The sequence below is a fragment of the Lycorma delicatula genome, chromosome 2, assembly GCF_047948215.1.
Source record: "Lycorma delicatula isolate Av1 chromosome 2, ASM4794821v1, whole genome shotgun sequence".
NCBI classification, from domain to species: Eukaryota; Metazoa; Arthropoda; class Insecta; order Hemiptera; family Fulgoridae; genus Lycorma; species Lycorma delicatula.
The window spans coordinates 24,626,569-24,654,432 of record NC_134456.1 but is presented as its reverse complement, the minus strand read 5'-3'; the positions used below and the strand labels follow the sequence as shown (position 1 = coordinate 24,654,432).

At 30.8% G+C, this 27,864-nt stretch overlaps 1 protein-coding gene across 5 annotated transcripts in view; it reads right to left on the bottom strand.

Moving 5' to 3' along the window:
- Positions 1-27,864, bottom strand: part of LOC142320573 (cytochrome P450 9e2-like) — a 47,553-nt gene that overhangs the window by 11,661 nt on the left and 8,028 nt on the right. For 3 of the 5 annotated variants that reach the window (XM_075358510.1, XM_075358508.1, XM_075358509.1), the window contains 5 exons: positions 18,023-18,239; positions 11,494-11,682; positions 9,409-9,538; positions 4,126-4,301; positions 1,566-1,708 (listed from right to left, as the gene is read on the bottom strand). In XM_075358510.1, coding sequence (XP_075214625.1) covers positions 1,566-1,708; positions 4,126-4,301; positions 9,409-9,538; positions 11,494-11,682; positions 18,023-18,231 — 847 coding nt within the window. In that variant the 5' untranslated portion in view covers positions 18,232-18,239. Of the gene's footprint in view, positions 1-1,565; positions 1,709-4,125; positions 4,302-9,408; positions 9,539-11,493; positions 11,683-15,736; positions 15,811-18,022; positions 18,240-27,864 lie in introns of those variants that run through there. The other 2 variants (XM_075358511.1, XM_075358512.1) reach the window with 2 other exon arrangements.

Here is a 27,864-nt window from a genome sequence, read left to right as displayed (position 1 = left end):
TTTGTACACTCTGTACAAAAAAAAATTGAAGGATAAGTTTGAAATGAAGAATTCTTGAGATGGATTAAAGAAGAAAACACTTTAAGGCGAATCTTTACAAAGTAAAACAAGATTTAGCGGCTGATATAATTATTCAGGTTTAAATAATTTAATAATAAAGTGATGTGCATAGGACATAACTAATAATAATTTAAATATTTTGAAATTAAAAGATTTACTTAGAATAGGAGACATAATAGCATTGAATGAATGCACAATACCAGTCAACAAAAATGATCAATTTTTTTTTCACTAAAATAGATTATTTTGCATTTAGTGCAAGATGCAGGTTGGTATAATAATTACTATGCAATTGTCCTTGTTAGCCACTATCATCAGCACTTTAGTGTCTTCCTACCTTTAGTGAAAAGATAACAAATTTCAACCAATAAAATTCATAATATATACATAAGAAATACTTTCATTATAAATTTTAAGATAACAGAAATATAAATAACCTGTAACAATATATAATTAAGAATGAATGATATGTATGACAGAATAGAAATCTCCAGGTATTTTAAACAGATTTCAGTGTACAAATTTTCCTAAATGTGTTCTTGCAGTAATATTTCCCAAACTACATTTTATGCCCATGTGCTGTTGGTCATGATCTTCTACAGGTCAATATACATTTAATTTAGTGATTCAAAATTCAACAGCTCTATAATTCAAACTTTGATTAGTTAATTTATGACAATGCATTAATTCAATCAAATACAAAATGCTCGTCATTAAATGATATACATTTTCATCAGTAGTTTGTAATTTTTGCATCTATTTATTTCTCTTATAAAATTTTATTTTACATTATTCTGACCTTGAAAAGATAAATATGAATTATAATCAAGAGATGAGATGATCATAACATAGAAGAAAAAATCCCAGACCCTTACCAAGAATTGAACCCAAAAACATAAAATTTACAAGTTAGCTTATAATATAACATAAAATGCACTAACTAAGCAATAAACCAACTGGCCAGCCAACAAAATTTTAACAAAAGTTTTTATTAAGGCTATAGTATCTTCAAAAATCTGAGTATTTTATGAAACATACATTGAAAGGATCTAAATACAAAATTATTTTGCTTTCTTATTTTAATAACCACTTTGGCCTTTTTAACTGTTATCTTAATATTGCTGTTTGTAATAACCTAAGTTCTTTAAGCTTTAAGTTCTTTGTCTCAATGAAACTTTAACTTGACAGTTAAGTCATACATATTAGTGTATAAGAACACTGCCAAAACTATATAAAAAATATATTTACATATTATATTATACGTTTTCAATAGTATGCATTACAGCATAGCATGCAATGAATTTTAGCAAATTGGTTTATCAAAATACAATAAATAATCCATCTCCACAGATAATAACAATTAGTGCACAACATAGTTGTGCATTAATTTAATAAGGTTAACTACAATTGCAGAAGAATGTAAATGATAAGTAATCAGTAATAATATTGGGATGTTTTAACAAAGATAAATTGAAATAATTCATGCAAAAAGAACATCAAATTACCTTTTCCAGAATTTCTTAATTTTTCTTTTGTCATTATTAATGACTGAATTAAAGAGGACTGAGTTGTTTTTGTTTTTTCTGAATTACATAATACTTGCTGTGTTATACTCCATAGAAAATCTCTGAATTCTGATGGAAATAATCTGAAAACAAAGTCATGAATAAATTTGATGCATAGTTAACATTCTTTATCAAATAAAATGTAAGTTTTAGAGCTAACTTATAAGTATGACTATTGTTATAAAGTAATAACATCAGAAGAGCAGTTAGTAATAAGTACGACTCCACATATGTGACTTTCACAAGTAATTACTCAGAATTATGACATCACATACAGACTTTCACATCTACATCACAAAATTTGAAGTATTCTGAAAATTTTTTTGGTAAAATGGTTGTGCCTCCCTTTTAACCTTTCTGGTTTGCTTCTGTGTCAATTTTGTTTTTTAATTCTAGGCAAGAAAGTAAAGGTAAGAAAGGAAATTTCAATCTCTTAATAATAAAGTTTAAAGAGGTTACTCTCAGCTTTAAAGGTCAATTGGTCATTAGCTACACTTGAAAATTTTTAAAGTTAGTGAATGATTAAGGAAGCTTTTGGACAGTAAGATGCCTACTAAAACCTAAAAGTTTTATTGAATACCTAAATATTGAAGCCTAGATTGTATTTGTAACAAATTTAAGAAAGTAGAAAGAAGGATTAATAAGTAGTTAAAAAGCATGAAACTTAAATTAAAAAAATACACTCACTATCAAAACATTAAAAAAAAGGATTAAGAGTAGCCATAAGTAAAACATCAGTGTGACATTATATTGACATATAATTGAAGAAGGTATACTGACATTATACCTTCTTCACTATACTGGTGAAGAAGGGGACAAATAGAAATACATATTTAATTTTTAAAACAGTGAAAAGAACAAGGATTATAATAAAAATTGAGTTTTAGTGGTTTTTGTAAGATACTGAAAGAAGAGCTTTATGATAATTGGCTTTTTTAAATAACGCAATTATAAAAAAGCCAAACGTCATTCAGTTTAATAGAAGCCAACTTTACAACCCTAAAAAGTGATGTAACACATTCTAGACTTGCAGTAGCTTATTTGCTATTCATTATAGACAATATCATTCTATATTTATCTGTAATTAGAAATTATCTGTAATTCTAAATGTAAAAATAATTATTGTGGACATATCCTGCAAAATTGTTGATCAAAATTTTGTTGATGTTTAATGACTAAAAGGACTTATACTGTAGACAAATTGAAAATATAATCTTGACACAAATTTCTGCAAAGATAGATATCAAGCCAATTTTAACTGCGCAGAACTTGTGATCACTTAATAACAATTGAGGAGTTATTTTGAATACAATTTTGCAATGAATTTATTATTGATAAATTAAATTTATAATTAAGAACCAAATTCAAAATCAAATGATTTAGTAATATTTCTACGACAATGAATATTAAAAAGATGGCTGTCACACCTATTGTTTTGGTTATTAGTGAAAGGAGAATGATAATAAGGTGAAGCAAGCACACATGCACATTTCATAAATAAATTTTATCATTAAGAAAAAGTTAATAGCTTATTGCTGATCATTCATGGAAAATATTATGCAAAAGTTAATAAATTTAATATAATTAATATATATTTTTCATGAAAGAAAGGGTACTTTAGTTAACTGCTTTAAATTAATTTATCCATAATTTTTATAGTTGTGAAGTATGTAAATGACTTAAGAGAGACAAAGCTCTAAACAGGTTCTTTCTTAATGAGAACAATGATGATGTAGTAGTAGTGGCAGCATAGCCTTCTAGGAAAATTTTGTGTTTTAATTTTGACCAGATTATTTATTTATTATAATAAAGGAGTAATTGAAGTACCTATAATTAGATATAGGACTGCAGATAACAGAAAGAGAAAAAAAATCAGTCCCTGGATCAGCATTATTTTTTTTAAATGTTCCATTATTTCAACAACCAAGATGAATCTAAAGCAACTCAGACATTAAAGAAAATAATAATATTTTCCTGCCTAAGACTAATAAAGTTCACCACATAGGATGCCACATAGTGATGGCCACCTTAGGTGACCAAATTGAAAAGTACCTAAATGTCATCAGCAATCTGATGTTTTGACATGCTGAAAAGCAACAACATATTAAGTATAAAAAATAATACATTTTATTATTTTTAGAATAAACTGAATAGAAGTTAAAGGTTAAAAAAAATAAGGCTGTGCTTATTTTTACAAACCTAGCATGGGATATTTATTATAGCACGGGATGCTAAATAATAGGAATAATGCACCCCATGCATTACAGGAACAGGGACTTGTATAGAGATACCATTATATGCTACTCAAATATTTTAATAAGAAAGATGAGATGAATAAAATAACAAGTTAAAAAAATCCATGATCTTAGCTGGAAGTCAAATCTGAGAACAGTTCATCAGCAATCTAGTTGTTACCATTGTATCAACCATTCAATCACTCAATTACAGCTCTAATAGGAAAGTAGATAACTATAACTTGAAAATGAATCTACCAACTTACGAAATTCTCAACCAGTAAGTTAAGAATGGATTTAGCATGATTGTTGTTACAGATGTTGACTGAATTTTATCAAATCCTGATTTAATAACAGAATCAGGAGAAAATCCATTACTACGAATACCCCATCCATAAATGGCCACTGTCTCACTGGTAAATCTGGTTGTTAAATCCATTACCTAGGCAAATAAATTGTAAAATACTGAAATAGTAGTTTTTTTTTTTTTTTTTACTATTATACTAATTAAAACAATTTAAACATTTTTAATCAAAAGTCAAAATCAGAATCAATCTATTTATTTAGATTTCATCAATACTAATCCCCTTTTATTATACAGCAATAAAATCATAATATATGACCTGAAAACACATGATAAAAACAATAAACATAGTTATTTTCATGATAAGAATTCATTGTAAAGAGTAGAATAAAAGGTTTCTACAGTAAACTTACAAGAAAATAGTAAAAATCAGTATAAGAAGTTAGAAGTTCCAACCGAAACAACTTATCTCTAATTTTAAATCTTACCATACTTTGGCATAGTTACTTTTTCCTGAACATTGAATACTGTATATTTTTTTAACATAGTACTGTATATTTTTTTACCACATTACACGTTTTATTATATTAGTTGTATTAATATAGTTACAAAATAAATAAATAAGTTTTATTTCCAATTTTTTAAATTCTTATAGCACATCATCATAATAAATAACTTAACAAATATAGTATGTACTTTCAAGAATAAGAACATATAAAGTTCATATTTAATACAATTATTTTAGCTCAACTCAAATTATTAAAATAATAATAACAAAATCAAAAATAGAATCTTAACTCAACATAAAGGCATAAAAAATAATACTAAAATAATGAATTAAATGTATCAATAAAAAACAAATAATATATGATAGTAGTAATTTTTTTCTTTAAGCTTCCTGTGTTATGTTTTTTGTCATGTTTTATTTTTTTTGTATGGATACTTTACTTCCATAGAGTATGAATACTGTACCTTCATGTATAATAATATTTTGTATAATTTTCTACTGATACTAAAAATAACAATAAAAATATTTTTTTTTATTTTTCACCTCCGAAAAATACCATTAGGTATTTTTCACCTCTGATACCATTAGGTATCGCTTCAGAGGATGAAATGAATGGAATTTTTGTAGCATGTGAAAATGCCACACCTGACCGGGATTTGAACCTGGGACCTTCAGATGAAAGGCCGAGACACTACCACTCACGCCACAGAGGCCGGCAATAAAAATATTTTATTAATAAATATTAATACTGAGTACTATTATTAAAAGGTGATTTTTAAGAATTTAATAAATTTTCTACTTATACATTTAAAAATGAAATTTTTCAACAAACTAGGAGTTTATTTAATAGCGTTTAGCTATCTTAACTTTATCTTACAATACTCTAAGTTCTGAATGCTATACCCAGAATATAACCAAGCTCTCAACTCACACAATTCTCAAGTTGAGTTTTTGTGTTTTCCATCAAATGTCATCACATACCCTAGGAATTATGGTAATTTTATAACAATTTTTTTCTTTGAATTCTTCAATGTTTCATGGACATGAATATCTTACTCTGAATTGCCTAAATCTCTGAATTACCTTACTCTCACTGAATACCTTACTCTTCAAGAAGCCCTACAAGAAAGAATCAGAATGCTGTACGATGAGCAATCTTGTCAGCCAGTGAATATTGTCATGACTTAAGATAAATGATCTGGAAACGTTTCAATTGCATTCATTGATGGCCAACCTGTGTGACAGTTGCCCCATCCTGTTGAAACTATGTCTGGATTGATTTCAGGTTTCTCTGCTATTTGAAAAGACACATTTTTCAATCATTTGGACATATCTCTTTGATATGACATTATCAGCATCCCACAATTCTAACATTGAAACAGACATGTCCATAAAAGAAATAATGAAGTATAGTGAATAAAGGACAAGGTTTTAAAAACATGGATCAAATACTCCAAAACTAGTACATTCCAAAGCCCCTGTGTGGAGTAATTAAAAAATTGTAAATGGGGTTGTGACATGTGATTTTAAATAAAAATTTTGATATAAAAAAATTGATTATAATAACCCTAATCAAGATGAAGGTCATTCGTATTTTTCATTGCTAGTTTCAAAAGTAATAACCTACAGCAATGATTTTCAATCTTTTTATCTCCATAACCCCCAAAATTATAAAAAATATATAATGAATTTTCACCTCAATCCCAACCCAATGAAACCTAGTTAAAACTATTTAGCTGCATTGACAGCATTGTGCAGAACATGCATGTATGAAGTATACAAACATGAGCAATTTACAGGTTCCAAATTGATGTGTACATGCTCCTTGTAATTTGGTCTGCTTGCATAACATTCACTGTGAAAACGCCTTGTTCGAACACACATATTATACATTTAAACAGATTGTGCTCTCAGCAATATAATAGAGACGTAAAGAATTGCAGAATATCAGATGGGTTTTGAATGTGAAGCGTGTGTCTGGTGTCTTTATTGAAGTTCCAAAAAGCATAGTTTCATTGAAAATAATAATTGAGGTTTTAGTTTTTTAATATTCTGTTAAATGGTGGTAACTATGTTTCATTTTTTTCAATTATATTCTTATACAAAATGGATCAATTTGTGAAAAAAAGGAGGTGAGCGATCTACATCCAGTGAATCAATAGCTAAAAAGACAATATTGTACAATTACAGTTATTTAAATTTTGGTTTTACCTGATGAGATGGAAAGCCACAGTGCATTGTTTGCTTTCAAACCCTCACAGATGAAAGCATGAAGGCGTCAAAATTAATTTAACACTTGGAAACTAAACATCCAGATCACAAAACAAACTCTTCAAATTTTTTGAAAAGAAATTACATACTTTGAAAAATCAACACGCTTCTATTTTTAAATCAAGCCATACTGATAAAAGTACATTTGAAGCAGCTTATTTCATAGTATTAGTAGTATCTAAGATGTCCCAATCCCATACAATTGCAGAAAACCTCAAATTGCCTGCTGCAATTAATATGGTCAGTGTTTAAATAGATGTGGAAGAAGTAAAAAAACTGAAAAAAATTTTATTTCTAATAACACATTATCAAGGCAAATCGATGACATGGACGCTGATGTTTGTGATCAGATAATTCAACAAGTGAGTTCAAGTGAATTTTTTAGTATTCAATTTGATGAATCAAAATATGTGGCAAACATTTCTCTGATTTTATGTTTTGTGAGATATGAATGCGATAGGGACAAATTAATAAAAGAAAATATTTTATTTTGCAAATCAGTACTGATCATGCAACAGGACAACGTCTTTTTGATGTTTTTTATAAGCTACTAAAAACTATAACTTAGATCAGACAAAATATATGTATGTCATGATGTATATAGCATGTAGTGATGGTGCAGAGGCAGTAACAGGAAAGAATCATTCCACCAGAACGGGTGCACTGCTTCCTACACAGACATGCTCTTGCATTAAAAAATATGCCAGAAAATCTCAAACACATTCTTTGTAAAGCTAAAAAATGATTAATTTTTTTTAAAAGTTGACCATTTATAGAATAGTTGTTTGCTAAGCTATGCGATGAAATGGGAAAAAAAAATATCTCTTCATTTCCATCCAGAAGTAAGATGTTATCGAGGGGGAAAGCACCATTCACATCTGAAGATTAAGATACATTTTCACCTGCTTGTCAAAGTGGATATGGAGATTTAGTCACAGAAGCACTGAAAATATTAATCCCTTTCGCCCATCTTACTTCTGTAAAAAGGATTTTTCATCTATCTTTGTGCTAAAAATAGGAATCATTTTTTATCACTTAAAAACAATTTACTTCTGTGTGTTTAACACAGATCCACTTGTGGAGAAACTTTTAAATGAAAAGCAAATACAACCACCTCATTAATTTATTTTCATTAAGTTATTTAAGATATACTGTAGACTACTTTTGAAGGACTTGCGAAAAATATTAAATGTCTGCTATTTTGGTAAGAGTTGTCATAGTCTGAAGATTTTTATGCCAATTTTTTTTCAGTGTCCTTTAAAGTAACATGTTACAATTCTACCCTTTCCCAATTTTTAAGTTATCCCTACATATTAGGCGAGTGGTGATCTCATACTGAAAAAATAGGTCATGTCAGGTAGAAGCATCTGCTAAATTTTATTTTTCTATATTTAACAGTTGAAAAATTATTTAAGATTCACCTTAGTTATAGACACCAGTGTTTATAACAAACAAACACACACACACACACACACACACACATATATATATATATATATTATCTAAAGAAAGTATAAAAAGACACCTACACTTCAGAAATCACTTTCCTATTTCAAAATTAATTATGAGTAAGCAATATTAGAAATTTGATAAATGAGAAGGTATTATTTTTAGAGAATGTTTATTTTTACAAAAGACATTAATCAAAATAAGGTTGTTGTAACAAACTTTAAATTTGTAAAATTTATTATTAATAATCAGTAGCTTATAAATGAAACAAGATGAAGACATTGAACAATGGCCCAAATACTTCCTTAAGAAAAGTACATAGTCAAATTGAGAACTTCCTTATTTTTTTTTGAAGCTGATTATTAATAGTCATTTGAAAAAATTAATGATGGACTAATGTCCAACCATATAGTACCATGTAGTACACTGTTCATAATTAGTAGAGAGACTATTATGATCTAATGATAGAATCATATTAGTAGTATTAGTAGTAGCTACGATGTCCCAATCCCATAAAATTGCAGAAAACCTCAAATTGCCTGAGCCAATACATCTGACAACAGTGCATGGTGACTGCACACTGTGATTAGTTCCTCTTTGGTTACTAATGTGCATAGTGACTGCACACTGATTAGTTTTTCTTTTTATTGAAGAATCACTTATCGCAGAATGAAATATATTAACACTTTATATTGATAAACTAAACAGATAGACCCAATTCAAATTTAACACACTTTTTGATCACATTTTAAACATGATCTTCCTGACACCAAAACTACCAGACATAATGTCTATTTGAAACATAGCATAGAGACAGAAGCACTTTAGTTATATAATAGTTTAGTTTAAGTAATACTAATAGTTTAGTTAAGTAAGCATAATGACTTTAGTTAAGTAAGATTACTGTGTACGATTAAAACATTTTTACCTAAGTACAAATCTTTCTTTTGTGTTTTATTGATTTTTATTCAAATTAATAATTCTAATTTAGTTGGATAACTCATATACAGTAAATACCTCAATATCACTGGAATTAATGGTTATGAAATTTGATATGTCCTTATAAACTGTCTTCACAATGTCTTCAATTACTCTTATTTTGCTTGCTGTCAGTCCTGTCACAATTACACCTCTACTTTCTTTCCATCTACAGATAAAAAAGTTGAAGAGAAAGAAAAAGAAATTAAATATATATAGCCATCAATAGGCAAAATTCAAAATCTTTTATTTATTTACTTTTTTTAAAGAGAGAGAAAGTATCACAATAAAAGTATGAATAACCTTTGCACTCTCTTCCACTGAAAAATTCACAAACAACATTTTGTAGCGCAAGATTTTGTTGCTGAAATCTCAATAAGCTTTAATTATAATAACAGAGAGTTCAGTCTACAATTTGGCCTAACTAATCATTAACCTCTTTTTTTATTCTTCCAAAATTAAATGGAAGCTCAAAGTTCAATAAGTAAGTAGGTCAGATAAAACAGTAATTTTTTTATTAAAACTAGAAAACATTAAATAATCTGTTTTCCATAACATTCCAATAGATACTAATTACAACAAAATTTATAGAAAATTTTTTAACGCTATTCAAAAATCTTTATCTTTAACCAGTTTTAAAACAGGAGATTTTCTTGGATCACAAAGGGAAAAAATCCAGTTTAAAAAAAAGAAAGTTACATGAATTAAAACTAAACAGAGAACCACAATTTACTTTTTATTTTAAAAATAATTTTTAAAAGAGTCAATAATCTGTTAATGCTGCTATAACAAAAACTAAATAAATATATTCCTGATCAATGACAATGTCTAGAACCGTTGTTGTTTGTTCAAATCTGAAATGGTCACTCAACATTGTGTTCAAGATATTTAAAAAATAGTAGTTTTATTTGATGACACTATTATTGATCCACTCCAAACAAGTAAACCATTTAATAAATTCTTAATAAATGTATCCACAAATTCTTTGGGACCAAAGCTATATGGATACTTTAGGTATGTTGGTAATGCTGGATCTGATGGGCAATTGATATTTGAAAAGGTCACTGTTAAGAAAATAATAAGGTCTTCTAAAAACAATCATTTGATATAGAGAGACAAATTTCGCCTACTTTTAAAATAGCACATTCTTAATAATTAATCAGTCAATTAAAAAGATTTTTCTTCAACTAAGCCTTTATATGTAATGTGTTGAGTCATTGGGAAGGAGGATTAGATCACCTTCACCAATAAACATTTCAGCTTTAAGCTTGATGTACAGCCACTGGGCATGAAAAATTGTGTCCCTGAGTAGATCATTAACACAGAAAACTTAAGGTCACATCTGCACCCAATGAATTGAGTGCAGATGCATCCTTGTGGGTCACATCTGCACACAATGGAGATGAAGAGTTTAAGATAAAAAAAAACAGGGGGGGGGGGTGAAAAAGGACAGTCTACCACAAGGTAGTTCATTCTGATTGTCTGTTCTTTAATGTATGTTATCAATTACTACCAACTTTTTTTATCTATCACAGCTCCAGACAAAGTGAAATTTTTGGATGTTACAGTAAAAAAACTTGGTCAGAACAAGTTGCAGAATTAATAAATTATTTAAACTCATTTAAATATGTTGTAGAAAAGTAATAGTTCACCATTCTTATTTTTATGGATTACTAGATGGAAATGGAGGATTATTATAAACTTGTACAAGGAAAGTTTTTATTTTGCAAAGAGGATAACTTACTAAAGATAATTTGCACTGTCAACATGCTTATCTTTTTTTTATATCTTTTTTTGTAATGGGTTGATCATACACCAAATTCTTTTTGTTTACTTTTATTAAATGTTCTTTAATTACCCTTATTCTATTAAAAAAAATTCATCCAGATTTTATACAGCGATAGTACACAACATTTTGAATAATGAGTCTTCAAGTTAATTTGATTTGAAAAAATAAAGAATTATAATATTTTGGTATAAAGAAAATTGAGTAGAATTAAGAAGTGATCTTGATAAAAATGTAGAATGGAGAGATTTATACATAAATCACTGAAACACTAGTAGTGTAAAACACTTATGTGATGTATTTATTATAAATTCTAAATAATAAAAGGTTTCTTTTACCTGGATCCAGTTAAAATAAATGGATTGAGCCCAAATATGTCATCATTTTTCTCACTCATTTGAAATTTATTGTCATGAAAACAATTAAATTTTTCAACTAGAATAGTTCGAACAATTTCAGGGTCTCTCACTAAAAATACTGGATTTTGAAACTCATAAAATCCACAGAATGACTTTTCTGGAAACTGACTGAAAACAGAATAATAATTGTATTAAATAAATGTAATTCTATAGTATCCTCTAATAACAAACAATTTAATCTGCTATCCACCAACAGAATATTTAACTGACTCTAAGTTATAGATTTGAAACAGTTATTTAATCCCAAACACAAATTGAATTTTAAATTTTTTGTTATTCTTGCAAAAGCAACCAGTAAGTACAGAGTGTTCCATATAAAACGCAACCCATCAATCACTCATCCATGAAATTTCAAAAGTGAAGCCTACTCCCCTACTCGTTACTGAAATGGACTTGTCCAACATCTAAATATCGCGGCGACGCAGTAGAACACTACCGATAGTAACAACAATGCAATCATAACGTTCAGTGTATTGCTAGAGACAAGATGGTGTTTTCGCTAGATGAACGTGTTTTCATTGTCAAGTCGTACTTCAGTACGAAATCAGTGGTTGCAGTGCAAGATTTGTTTCGCCATAAGTACCCAGATAAACCAGCTCCTAACAAAACATCAGTATTAAGGTTAGTTGCAAAATTTAAAGACCCGGTTCTGTTAATAACAAGGAACACAAAAGATCTGCGTCAGTGTTGAATACAGATACAATCACTGAAATCAAAGCCCGATTACTCGCCTCGCCAAATAAATTGATCAGACGTTTGTCTGCTGAAATTAATTTGTCTAAATCAACTGTTCAACTGTCGAAATAAATCAACTGTCGAAATCATCGGGCGACCGAACAATTACAATTACGACCTTATCGCATTCAAACGGTTCATCGACTTCTTGAGCCCGACAAAGAAAAACGGCTACAATATTGTCAACGGTTCCGTCGATTTCTGCGTGGAATTAACGTTATGGATTCGTTATTTTTCACAGATGAAGCTCGGTTTCATTTGGATGGCTACGTAAACTGCCAAAACAGTTGAATTTGGAGCGCTGAAAATCCCCAAGTTTATCACGAAAAACAATTACACCCGCAGAAGATGGGCGTGTGGTGCGCGATATCGCGGAAGAAAATAATTGGTCCTATTTTTTTCGAGTACACCATTAATGCAGAACGATATCAGGATATTTTATTTCGGTTCATCGCACTCTTGAAAGAGGAAGACAGACACTGCTGGCTACAACATGACGGTGCGACATCGCACTACGCAGGTTCAATTTCTGATTTCGTCGAGGAATTCTTTGGTAATCGTGTTATCGGTCGAGGCTTGTGGCCACCAAGATCTCCAGATTTGACTGCGGCGGATTTTTTTCTACGGGGTTACCTCAAAGAAAAAGACTACAGCAACAAACCACGAACACTTGAACGATTGAAAGTCAATATTGAACAAGCTGTATTAAATATCCGGCCACAAACTTTGAAAAAAGTTGCAAGAAACGCTGTAAAAACAATTGAAGCTTGTATTCAAGAAGATGGCGGCCACTTCCAACATTTACTCTAATTGTAAGGTAATGGATGGTAATAATAAAAATTACATTTACATCTACACATGCCTTTTTATTATTTCAATACCTACCAATATAAGGTTGGGTTGCGTTTTATATGGGACACCCTGTAGAAACGAAAAAAAAATAGTTAACCTGTTGGTTTTCAATACCAGTCTTCTTCAAAACAGTCCCCTTGTAACTCTACTCTACACACTAATCCCAGCAGTTTTCCCTAACTCGAATTCTTCTGTTGATATTTGTTGATGTTGTTGGTATTTTTTGTTATTGGTATTGGTATTTGCTATGTTGTTGTGTTCTTCATTATATCTTAATTCCTGAATCTGTACCTTTTCTGTGGCATCTTCAGCTTGGAAAACAATTAAAAATCAATAAAAGCTATGTCTGAAGAGTAAAGAGCCTGATGAATTCCATGCATAACTAAGAAATCCTGGTTGGATGCAAAGAATGGCAGAGGTATTGAAAGGATGCAAATGACAGTTGCATGGTGCCACATGTTCAGTCTTTTACAAGTCTATCAAACTACAAAGACCACAGAGAACTTGAAAGTAATATTTGTTCACACCTTCTGGTGCATATTCATGATTATTAACTCCATGACATTAAAGAAACATTACCATTAAATTGATCACTAACAACTGAAATTCAACCATTTTTAAACTCATTATACCATTTTCTGACCTTTACAATCCCCATGACATCAGTGTTGAAAGCCTGTTCAACTTTACTTATTGAATCACCTGATTAAAAAATAACCTTACTTAAAAAAGTTTCTTTAAATTTCAACTATTCTAATTTATAACAAAATTATATTTTTAACAAGCAAAAATAATAAAATAACAGCAATGAACAAAAAAGAGTTTTATTAAAATAAATTTGATTGTTTAAAATGTCTCATTATAGAATATTCTCCGAACAATCATAATGATCTTGACATGTCATTCTGGAAGTGTAAACTGGTCAACATATCAAGACTCTGCAGCATCTAAACTTAAATCAGTCTCAGTAAAATATGAGTAAACATATAAAATCATTTTATTGTAATAAAGAGGCAGCAATCACCAACCTTTTTATAGAAATAGATCATAAATATAGTAACATTAACAGTCTAGAAATTCTACTCAGAATGGATCACACATCCAGTCAAAAGAATGGATCACACTATGTGGTAAATTTAAATAATATAAAATGTAAAAAAAACAGAATGACTAAATGACCAACTGGTTCAAATCTAATAAACTTCACACAATAAATAAGGGCTTTCCTGCCTTGAACAAAATAAAGAAGATTACTATGGATAATTAAAAACAGTTTGACATAAATTAAAATCCTTTTCTTATATTTTAAATTTGGTTGGTTTGTAATAAAAATAATTATTTTGGATAACTTTTTACACCATTAGATAAAACAAAACCATTGATTAAAAAAGACCTCTCTCAGAATCATCACTTTCTGCTTTAATTAAGAGTGCTGTATATTAAACTTTCTTCACTACAATTTCTTCTCCAAGTTCCATTGATTTATAATTTTATCTTAGTTTAGGAAATTCAACTGAACATATCATTTTTAACTGCAAATTTCTGAAGTTAAAATAACTCAAAAGGTTTTATTTATTACTTAATGTAGGGTTTCTCAACCTGTGGGGTTGAACACATTCAATCATGCCCCTAGGGGGGCACGCTAACACTAAATGGGGAGCATGATCATATAGAAAAGAAAATATTATTAAAAGTATTTATTAATTTACTGAAAGGAAAGCAAAACAAAATACATTCTGACATAATAATAATAAAATACACATTTACACTGCTATAATACACTTATAGATAGGATTGTATCAGTACTACACAATGTATTAACTTATCAATAAAAACAAATTTAATAATTATTAGTGACTCCCTTGGGCCTGTCTTGCAGAGCAAAGTTTTTCGAAGGAAGGTTTAATCACCCACTTAAAAATTGAGCCATGATTCTGTATAAAACTATTACCATGAATATTTAATACTTAATAATGAATTGTAATTAACACACAAATTACAACATACACATTCAGGATAGATTCGATAGTGATAGAAGGATCAACTCGACTGAGCTAGCTGGAATTGAACGAGGTGCAGCATTTATACACATTTGCGCAGACATTCTGGAATGTTTGAGACAAATCAGAACTTCTCACAAAGCTGCAAGAATGTCCGATATGGTGGATGTAAGACAGAGAGCAATAAAGAGGCATCGATTCTCGTTTTATCAATGCAGCAGATCAATGTTGCCAAATATCAATAAATTTATCTATTCTTGGTAATTTGTAAGGTTTGTAATTAAGATCGTAGTGTAGCTTTAGCATCAAAATACATTATTATTCTATACATTGTTATGCATGAGAGGGGGTACACGATGAAAATTATGATTGAAAATTGGGTCGCAAATACTGAAATGTTGAGAAACTCTACCTTAATGAATTCACCAAAAATTTGAATTTTGAGATTCTTTCTCAATATACTCAATATGCTTTTTGATAGTACATTACAGATGATAAAATATAATTGTAAATCATATAATTATTTAAAAGGAAATATCATTATTATAGCCAAATGTCTTTTTATTGGAGCTTACATTAAATTGTCTTGACTAGAAAGAGATGTGTATGGTAGTACCAAAATCAAAAAACTCATGATTCTCAACATAACAAGCAATCCATGCTGACTTAATGAAAAAAGTAAAGAGTGAAGTGGTCCCTATCATCTTCTTCATGAGCTTAACATGCTGTCTCATATCCGCATGCCAAACCTTCCAAAATCCAGGATATATACACCTTTATAACTGACACCTTTATTCTATTCACCACAGGAACTGGTTGAATGATAAAATCATTACTCTCAGAGAAAGAAACTTTAAATCCCAAAATTGTACCTCTTGTATCTCAGATGTTTTATCCACTGCACAACCATAAGAAAGACTAGGACATGTAGAGCAACAGATTAATGTAAGTTACCTAATATATAGAATTAATGTACAAAGCATAACATATGTTGCCACTGCTCAATAGGAAAGAAGAAGTGATGTAATACTAAACAAAATATTTTGTAGTTAATAACTACTATAGATAGTTTGTTTTATATAGCTTAATAATAAGACATAAAATTAAATAACAGGTGTCTTTCTATTTCTTTTTCCTGTTTAGCCTCCGGTAACTACCATTTAGATAATACTTCAGAGGATGAATGAGGATGATATGTATGAGTGTAAATGAAGTGTAGTCTTGTACATTCTCAGTTCAACCATTCCTGATATGTGTGGTTAATTAAAACCCAACCACCAACACCGGTATCCACGATCTAGTATTCAAATCCGTGTAAAAATAGCTGGCTTTACTAGGACTTAAACGCTGGAACTCTCGAATTCCAAATCAGCTGATTTGGGAAGACGCGTTCACCACTAGACCGCTAGACTAGGTGGGTTAAATAACAGGTATCTGAGAATTATCTGAACAACTTTGATATTGAGTAAATAATTTATTTATTAAGATACGAAAGAAGATTGTATGAATTTAGAAACATTAAAATTGAAATGTTTTTTTACCAGTAATCAAAGACATTCAGCCTATGCACCATAAGTAATTGACAAAGTATCCAAGTGGTAATCAATCTCATGCCATGTTCGTTGTAACATGGCCACATCTATGAGTTCGAATGAGTTAACAATCCTCTCTTAAGGTCATCAATATTCAGTACAAGAGTTTTGTATATGTTATCCTTGATGAAACCCCCATAGGAAAAAATTACATGGAATTATACCTGTTGGTTGAGGAACCCAAGCAATCGATCCACCACATCCAATCTGCTGGATTGGATGTGGTGGAGGACGGAATGTGTTGTTGAGGGATTCATGCACTAATAAACTCCAATGTGGCAGCGCTCCATCTTGTTGGAATATGGTTTCGGGGCTGTAACTCTTCAAACTGAGAGTAAACAAGCCTTTCTAACAAGTCCAGATAGATATTTGCATTAACTGCCGTTTCCACAAAGAAAAAAGATCCAATCACACGATTATGAAGCAACAAACATTAATTTTTGGGCTATCTCTAACACAGTCAAGTATAACATGTGGGTTCTCTAATCCCCATAATTGAACATTCTCAGACATTACTGTTCCAGACATGTGAGATGTAGTCTCATCTGAGTACATAATTTCTTTAAGGTAAAAATCATCATTTTTAATTCTTTCAATTATTTCCACAGCAAATTCCTTTCTAACAATGTAATCTTATATGTAATGTCCTGCAATATTTTTAATTTATAAGGCCAATTATAATAGCTTATTCAAAACATCTTGAATGGTAGTTCATGGAAGATTTAACTCTCGTGCTGCACTCCAAGTTGACTTCCCAGAGCTATGAACAAAAGATTGACTAACGATCTCCATTTTTGCATCTGATATTTTAGACCTCCCTGTACCCTTCTTATGTTCAATACTGCCAGTTTTTTAAATTTATCATATTATGAACAAATATTTGGGGAGGCTCTAAGTTATACTGAGTTCTAAAATTGCATTGAACTTGTGATTTTGCTTCAATAAACCACCTATGCATTGTGCTTTCATCTGTGGATTCATGGCAACTGATGTATGCATTTCATACATGTATCATACATACATGGCTCACACATGTATGCATTTCATACTCCTGATTGCATATTCAATCCCAACACTATCTAGTATTTGCCTTTAAAGAGAAATTTTATGAGTTGCCTGTAAAAGGAGCCCAACCATTCATTAACAGGACTTTACTTTTTTTCTAATAAGTCATCAAAGTAGTTCATATAATTCTCAGACACCCAGAATTACAATTTTAAGCATAGACATCATTAATGATGATAAATTGCAGATACTCATATGTATTACTTGTATATATTTCCATAAAATGTAGCAGAACATTCTTTTTCAAAAAATAAATCTTTTACATTTCCAAATATTAGTGATGTTGGTCGAACATGAGGAACACCTTTTCTGGCCCAGTAGCTATAAATTCTATCAATGTATAAGTACAGTAATATCAAAACTAATAAAATTATTAAAAATACATCAAAAACTGATATAGTTTGAGCATCCATTTTCACACCTGTAAAAAAAAAATGTATTTTAAATACTCTGTATTATTAATGTTAATAATTATTAGAGATCTAATCTAAACAATGATAATATTCATTGTTAATCAGCAAGACAAAATATAGTAAAATTTGTTAAAAACTTGTTTAAAAAAATACTTATGTTTAAATGTATGGTTCCAGAAGATTTTTTTTAAAACTTATTTTACCTCCATCATCCTTTTTTTTAAATATAACATGTTTGTAAATATTTCTAAGAAAATCAAACTGGCATAGTGCAAGAGGTGAATTATTCACAAATGTTAAAAAGAAGTATTTATGAATGTTTCATGATAACTTACATTTCTTATTTTCCCAGCTATTTAATTTTAGTTTAACTACAAATAAACCACATAAGGGAAAAATATGCTAGTTGACTTAAATGTTTTTGTTAGATGTTTTGCAGGTCTTATTTCATAACCTCCTCTCAAAAAAACAAAATTTCAGCATTGAAAAATTCTATAAAAGCTGTCTGTTCAATTCATACGTACTCATGGATTCCATAATAGTTTATAATGAGTCCCTTATTTCAAAGTTTTGCTAATAGGTAGGTCAAGTTTTTCCTGCAATTTAATGTCTCTTAACTCTAAGAGTTATCTTATTGTTTGGTGGTGTTTGGATTCATTCAAACCCTATAAAAAAATATGGGCAAAAAATGCTTTTCTCTTTTTTGTCATTTCTGGATTCAAAGTTGTAATTCTTGTTCTAATTAGATGATTTTATTACATTAGTGTGTCACTTTGACTATGTATTCGTGAAATTTCATTCAAGAGCAGGTACAATAAACCTAATTTTTTTGTTTTTTTCATTTTGCTTGATGTCTTCAGGTTGGATAAACTGATTTTTTATAATTTTTTTTTTAGAAATCTGGTGTGAAAATCAATAAATTGGTGTAAAAACCTTATTTTGTATGATTGATGTACAACAACTTTATAAAATGGGTAATAACATAAAACTTTTAAACAAAACTGCTTGTACAGAATCTAATTCTGAACAAAATGATGTACATAAGTTGAATAAAAAAAAGAAAAGTTAGAAAAATTTTAATTTTATTAAGACCAAAGTGCATTATACATACAAGTTTACAATAAATGTTCAAAAATTGGCCTACCATTTTCAGCACTTTTCTTTGCATGCTTCTGTACTGCTTTTGTTGCTTTTTTTAATTCTTCAGAACTGTCCTTAAATTCCTCAGCTGCATCCATAATGCAGATAATTAATTCCTCACGAGAATGTACCTTTGTTTTGTATATGATATTTTTCATCCATCCCCAGACGCAAAAATCTATAGGTGTTTGATCAGGCGATCTTGGTGGCCAAGAATGTGGACCTCCATAACCAATCCATTTCTCAGCGAAATGATGATCTATTAAGTGAGTAGAAACAGCAAAAGAGAAATGGGGAGGCAAGCCATCATGCTGGAAGTATACTTTGTGTTCCATGCTAGAGAAACATCTTCAAATAGGTGGGGAGCAATTCTTCTTGAAGAAAGTGCAAGTAGAGCTCAACATTTAAATGGCCAGATAATATGAATGGTACTAACAGCTGATTGTGAAGAAGGCCGCACCATACATTGATGCTAAATCGTTATTGAAATTCATAAAATTTGTGAAATTTACCACCAGTGCTGAGTGTATTCCACCAGCTGCAGAACTGCAAGTGAAGTGGACCGTCTCCTGGGTGTAGATATTGAATTGGCTGTTTGTGATAAGGATAAAACTTGTTTTGTTTAAATGTTCTCTAAACCATGGAATGCAAAAGTCCGATCCGCTTAGAAAAATGTCATGTACTGCACTTAACTGCATCGCCAGATTTTCTTCAGTAACAGATCATTCATAGCTGGTATAAATACTAGATAATGAACCTGTTTTCGAAGATTGCGAAAAGTCACACTAATTGTATTGGGATTTCACATTTTGCTGCAGCAGCTATAGTATTACCATTACACACACCTAAAATGTATACCATACCAGTGTATTACTCTGCTGTAAATAAATACGGCATTATTTCAATGTCAAACCGATAACGTTTAAACTAAAATTCACAGAAAACCTTCGCTAATGAGAGAACAGTTTGCAGTACCCGATGTAATTAATGTACCTTAAAGGATTGGTATATTACCAATATACTTTAAGGTATATTAATGATTTAAACACTCACACAGTATATCAGCTGTTGTTATTTTATTGCCAACTTTGAAATAATAATTTTTCAAATGATTTATTAAATTTCTATCATTAATAAAAAAAAAAAATATTATCTAAGTAATATTTATTTATTTATTTTTATTTTTCAATTGTGAAATTTCTAATCTTTTTTTAATTTTTTAACAGTAAATTTTTTTTACAAATTTTTCACATCACCAAAAAAGAATTTAGTTTTTTTGACAAAAACTAAATTCTTTTTTATAAAAACTTTTCTGATAAATGTGATAATGAACTGTTTCTAGATAAAATTCAAATTTTTCTAACTTTTCTTTGTTTTATTCAACTTACCTTACATCATCTTGTTCAAAATTAAATTCCCTACAAGTTTTGTTTAAAAGTTTTTTGTTTTTATTACCCATTTAACAAAGTTATTGTACATCAAAAATAAAAAATTGTGGTATTTACCGCCAAATTTCTCAAAAAACGAATGAAGATACAGTTCTGGAACCTATTTTATTCGATTTTTCAGGTCAAAAACAATACAAAGTCACTAATTCTGTCCCTTAATTAATGTTCTACAAATTTTTCAGTTGACCTCATTTCACCGGGATGGCTGAATGCGAGCGAAATCTTTTACTAGCCGTAACTCACAAACTAAGAAATTTAGGACATATGTTTACATAAACCTTTTCCTTATTTTTCACGAGTAGAATAGGTTATCAATATCCCGGAAGAACTTTGCGATACATTCTACACATACATATATTTATATATTATAATATGGTATATTGCAGCATATAAAATATAGAATATTATATAGTATAATTTATATAATACTACAAATTATAAAAAAAATAGCTTATCATTGAATGTCAGTTCTGATTTTCTTTAATTTTGTGTTCAATAATTGTCCATCCTCTGCTTTCGATCTTACACTTTGGTACAGGTAACTGAATGTACAGAATGTGGTTTTTTAATAACCCTTCTTAGGCAGTGAAAGTAAATTTAATAAATTTAATTATTTCAGCAAATAAAATTGGTCCAATATATACTGTGAATTCTGTATACTGATGTTCTCTACAAAATTCAGTATTCATTTTCAGCAATCACAAGACAGATTAAAAGTTTAATACTAAAATCTAAAAAATTATTTATTTTAAAATTATGGGTTGTGTCAGACTTATTTATGGCTTGTTATTCACACCAATTGAAGTAGTTATGAGATACATATATTGCTTATTAGGAATATCTGTTTTTTTAAACTCTTACATCTTTTATTTTGAAAATCGTATTCTAGTTACCAACAATATGATTCTTATTTTTACCTATTGTACAAGTTATTATACATATTTAAGAAATTTAAATTTGATTTACTGAAGACTAGAAGAAGTTGGTTAATGTTAATGTTGAACGTGACGGTAGTGTCTGATAGGATCGTGGTGATGATTGGAAGGTACAGCATGATGAGTTGGCTATGATCATAGAGCTATAACGTTCACGGTTGACAGTGTCCAGCAGGGATACGCCCGCATACCTCGCTGGAAGTCTAGCAAAAGACAGGCCAAAACTGTAGCTGATAAGGTTTCAGGCACGTTTGACAGGAGTAACACGATTGCGGCTGAAAGGTTGTCGGAGGTGTTGAGTGATGTGTGTAGATGAGAAATTTTGCAAGCCAGGCCGGGTAAACGCAGTGTATTGGTGGTCACCAGACATAGCTGAGAAAAGGGCTGTCACACTTCTAAGTAGATGAAGACTCCAGCATGATACTAGACGGAACGCGAGAATAGATGAGAGGCAGCAGGAGGCATACCGCACTGCAAGGAACGCACTTAAATCTACAATCAAGTCTGCAAGGCTTGGGATGAGTTAATTTCCAGGCTGGATGACGATCCATGAGGGGGTGCATGTAAAATAGTAATAGATGGGTTCGAACCACCAGTCCCCCCCTGATCGACGAGGATACGCTACGAGCAGTTACAGAATTATTTCCAGTAACTGAAACTGACTGGCATGAGATTCAGGTAGAACACAATACAAGGTTTTCTATTGACAAACTTACAGGTGCCATTACTAGGCTGCATCCCAATAAGAGCCCAGGCCTGGATCAGGATCCTGGTGTGATAGTAAGGATGTTGTTGACTAGGCATCCATGGCTAGTACTGGATGCATTTAATCAAGCTCTGGAGGGCTCGAGATTCCCAGATTGCTGGAAGGAGACAAGGATAGTTCTCATCCCTAAAAAGAGCAAACTTCAGTAGAACATAGATATCTATCTATCTATCTACTGTCTCTTTAATTCGACAATATTAACACACGTACATGTATATGCACACATGCGTACATGCATACACACACAAAAATCAAATTATTAATTAATGATTGTTTGAAAATTGTTTAATATTTATCTCATTATCATATAAGTAATGTGTTTTTGACTTTGGATAGCTATTTCAAAAGTACTTTTCTTCGCATCCATGATTTAGTTTGTAGTATCCCTCCCTATGATAAATGAGACTCAGTCTGTAGCTTCTTCTATATTATCTTTATCACAGAAAAAATAAATAACATTGAGATCATTTCTTCGTTTTATAAAATTGTTTGTATCTTGTTTAGTATAATGTTTGCAAATAAAAACTTACATAAAATTCTTAGTCAAGATAATATATTTTTCTTAATAGGCTTGTAACACAGTACATTTAAATTAACTATACTTACACTGCCATACAAAGATAACTTACACATACACTGCCTAACTTACACATACATACAAAGATATTTCATATATATAATATACAAATATAATTTCAAGATTAAAAAAGGCCCTTCAAGTTGTCATATTTATAATAGCTAATATTTCTTACACTTATTATCATTTCTTTTAAGAAATTAAAAACAAACAAGCCAGAGAAAAACTTGAGTTAATTAACTCAAAACTTGAGTTAAAACTTGAGTCTATATATAAAACATTATAGACTGATTCATGCAATGAACTGCATTCAGTAAAGATTGACACTGAAGAAATTAGATATAGTTTTTCTGATTCATCAGAATTCTGTCATGAAGCAATTTCTGTGAAGGTATTACTACAATATTCACAGCACATCAGATACAGAATACTGCCTACTCATTAATTCAGATGTTGTGTTAGAAAAAGATGGAACTGAACTGTTTTGCAATACAATGTTGAATAACTGTAACCATTCACATAGTATTATAAGAATAATTAAAAAAAGTTGTTTTGTCTCCTAGAAAAATAACTGAAGAACTTTTTCAAACAATTTTCTTAATATTGCTAGTAATAATATGATAAAATTATAGCTTGATATAAAATTTTTAATTTTACTAATCTTGAAGTAAATCATATGTTTCAAAATAAACTTAATTTAATAAAGCATTTTTGGAGTTTTACTTGATTATGTTTTGAGGGGGTGATCAAATCACCTTCAATATCTAGTAAATAATAACTGATTTACAATATAAAGCCAAATTCAATACACCATACTGATTTCACTTTGAAGCATCTTAAACAAACATTAAGTTTGTCATAAACATTTAATGTGCCTATGTCTAGGGTAAAACTTGCTGCTACTTCAAAAAGTAGGAGTAGGTTTACAGGTTACACAAATGTGCTGTCAGATGTTTGTTTGGTGCTAATAAATAATCTTGTAGGACGTTCATATTTACTACAGTTTAAATTAAGATGTCCATTCATTTGTATTTATGAATATGATACATTTGATGAGAGAAATTTATGTATATATATATATATATATATATATATATATATATGTAATAAATAATAAAAATATATATAGAATGTGAAAGTTTGCAGCAGTTCTATCCATTTGCATCACCAAACAACATTACATGAGAACCAACTCAAATTTGATTGAATTCAAATTTTCAGGATACATTTATCCTGACCTGACTGTGTTACCCAAGGGAGATTTTAATCAAATATTAAGGCCCCAACCCCCTTGGGAGTGAAGTTGTAAATGTTTTATCTTAGATGATGACCTAATACTGTTTTTTATTCCATTTTTTGATCTAAAAATAATAGACCATGCGTTTTATAATATCTGATTTTCAGTTCTCTACTCTGATCCCTTCCCAAGCAAGATATAGGGTATTTTAGCATAATGGAAAAAGTAACCAAAAGGAATACATCTACAGCAGGAATGTATCAGAGCCTCTATGTCAAGAATGAGGGAAATGTTGGAGGAAAGAAAGCTTTTCAGGATTTAACTGTTATGTATCAGTATTTTTTATCAGTATTTTTTATGTAGTTATGTATCATGTATCACCAAACAACATTACATGAGAACCAACTCAAATTTGATTGAATTCAAATTTTCAGGATACATTTATCCTGACCTGACTGTGTTACCCAAGGGAGATTTTAATCAAATATTAAGGCCCCAACCCCCTTGGGAGTGAAGTTGTAAATGTTTTATCTTAGATGATGACCTAATACTGTTTTTTATTCCATTTTTTGATCTAAAAATAATAGACCATGCGTTTTATAATATCTGATTTTCAGTTCTCTACTCTGATCCCTTCCCAAGCAAGATATAGGGTATTTTAGCATAATGGAAAAAGTAACCAAAAGGAATACATCTACAGCAGGAATGTATCAGAGCCTCTATGTCAAGAATGAGGGAAATGTTGGAGGAAAGAAAGCTTTTCAGGATTTAACTGTTATGTATCAGTATTTTTTTTTTTTTTTTAATTGATGATATCACCAATGGAATTTTGTAGCAAATGAAAAATGCCATGTCTGATAGGGATTCAAACCCACCACCTCTAGATGAAAGGCTGAGGCACTACCATTTGCGCCATGGGGGCCAGCACAAGTATTATTCTCACAACCTTGAGGATAACAAATACAGCAGGGTCAGGCGACTCCACTCCTTGGCTAGATGGGATGGGTGAGCAAAGTGATTGGCTAATGTACATATGTATATATATATATATTTTTTTTTTCTTTTAATTCTATTAAATAAACCAACCACCTAGTACTACAGATTATCAAAATAAGAAGACATATCTTACCTTAATTTTTATGAAAGTACTTTCACGGTATTCTGCATCTTCAGTCATGATTGAAATAATTCCACTATTGCATAATAAACATAGTAAAATAATGAAGTGTATATTAATTTAAACGAGTGTTGCTGTCTCACTTTTTATAAGACCGTCTCCCTCAAACACTGTCTGATGGTTTATCAAATTGAAATTTTGTTGTATTTATACAAATAATATTTTTCTAATATGTTTAATTTTATGTCATCTTTATTAAAAAATGAATGAATGAATAAACCTTTATTTCCCTTGTAAAAAATATGGCATAATTATCTAATATTTCTAAATTTGTGTTAATATCAGAAATAGAATGTTTATTGTTTATTAGATGATTTTTGTAATTTCTATAATGCTCAAGAAATCTAGTTTTAAAGGATCTATTTATTTTCACTGTATAAATACCTAGGTTGTCTGAAAACCTTTGAGCCTGACATAGAAAAACGTATTTTTTTGTCAAATACACTTTTATTTTTCAACAAAGTCTCCTTTCAAGTCGATACACTTTTTCAGAGATGCTCTAACCTCTTTAATCCTTCCAAATAGTACCTGGGGTCTTTCTCCGCAAAATTGGCGTTTACGTATGCGATGACCTCCTCGTCCGATGAAAATTTCTTTCCTCTAAGCAAAGCTTTAACGTTAGGAAACAAGAAAATGTCGCTTGGGTTCAGATTTGGTGAATACGGTGAGTGGTCAACCAATTTAAAGTGCTATTCGTGAATTTTAGCCATAGCGACCGTCGAAGTGTGAGCAGGCGCATTGTTCTGATGGAAAAGCACTTTCTTCTTCAAATGTGGTGGTTTTTTGCAATTTCTGCCTTCAGCTTGTCAAGTAATGATGCGTAATACTGTCCTGTTATTGTCTTACCTTTTTGAAGATAATCGATGAACAAAATTTCGTTACTATCACAAAAAAACAGTCACCTTCCCGACCGATGGAAACTTCTTCGCCTTTTTCGAGCAGGTCACCCTTTGCAGTCTACTGGTTTGACTGTTGTTTCGTCTCAGGAGTGTAGTGGTGGATGCAAGTTTCATCTACAGTTATGAATCGACGAAAAAATCTGACTCGTTTTGCTTAAACTGCTCCAGCAGGGCCTTGGAAATGTTCATTCGAATGCGTTTTTGGTCCAAAGTGACCAAACGCGATACCCAACGCGCGGATAGCTTACGCATATCCAATTTTTCAGTTAATATATGACAAACACGTCCCATACACCCTGCTATCTCTCTAACCTTAACTCGTCCGTCGTCCAGTACCATCAGGTGAACTTTTTCGATGATATTGGTGGTAGCTTTTGGCCGTCCCGAACGCTCATCATCAACCAAGCTGGTACGACCATGTTTAAATTCAGCTGCCCATCTTTTTATGGTGGCCAATAATGTAGTCTCCGTAAACAGCAATCAACTCGGTTTTAATTCACGTAGGAGTATTGCCTTTCAAATGTAAGTACTTAATCACGGCATGATAATCGATTTTTTCCATTTTCACAAAAACTGTCACAATGACTTACTCAAACGATTATCAAAAAAATGAGCATCTAAAATGGTTGAAATTTTAGTGAGTACCCTTCAACGCATGCGCGAATATATTCCCTAACGTTTGTTGACGAGTGCTGCCATCTCCATGTTGAGGCTCAAAATCTTTTCAGACAACCCTCGTAGCATCACCATCATTACATTTAATTTTACAAATTCTGCACAGATTATTTTTTTTTTTGAGGTTTTTAGGGGCATCGACTACTTTGGTCATTAGCCCCGTCCCACTTCAAAAAAAATTTAAAAAAAGGGTTCACAATTTCACATTCTGCTGTAACTTCGAATACAAAGTTTACCGTCTAGGCTTTCCTTTCGGCCATCCTTTCTTGCACCGTTTTTCCATTCTGCGAACGGCCTCAACTTCCGATGACAGTGTGTCTGAGGCCTCGGACATGGCATCTTCTTCTCTTTCTGATGCCAATGACGTTCGCCGGCTTACATCAGGTGATGAAAGCTTCGTTGGTGCTGTTAGCATCGTTGCTATGGAATCTAAACTAGCAAGCGATGCACTTTCGGTGGCTGATGAGCTGGATTCTATCTTTAAGGGAGTGCTGGGTCCAGCTGAAATAGACGCTCTCACTGAAGCTGTTCTTTGAGCTTTTAGAGGTTCCATTGTTGCAGTTTTTATATCATCTGTGTCTGGTGGTTTCTCAATAATGACTTGCACCTCCATTTCGGTAGACTCAGATTTTCTTGTCACAATTTCCTTAGCCTTGTGACTAGACGATGGAGTGATCTTTTCCAGATAAATCAAGATTTTTATTTATTACTTCAAGCGGTGGTGTTATGATCGCAGGTTTTGCTAGTTTTTTATGCTGCACTGGTACGTTTCTTTTATC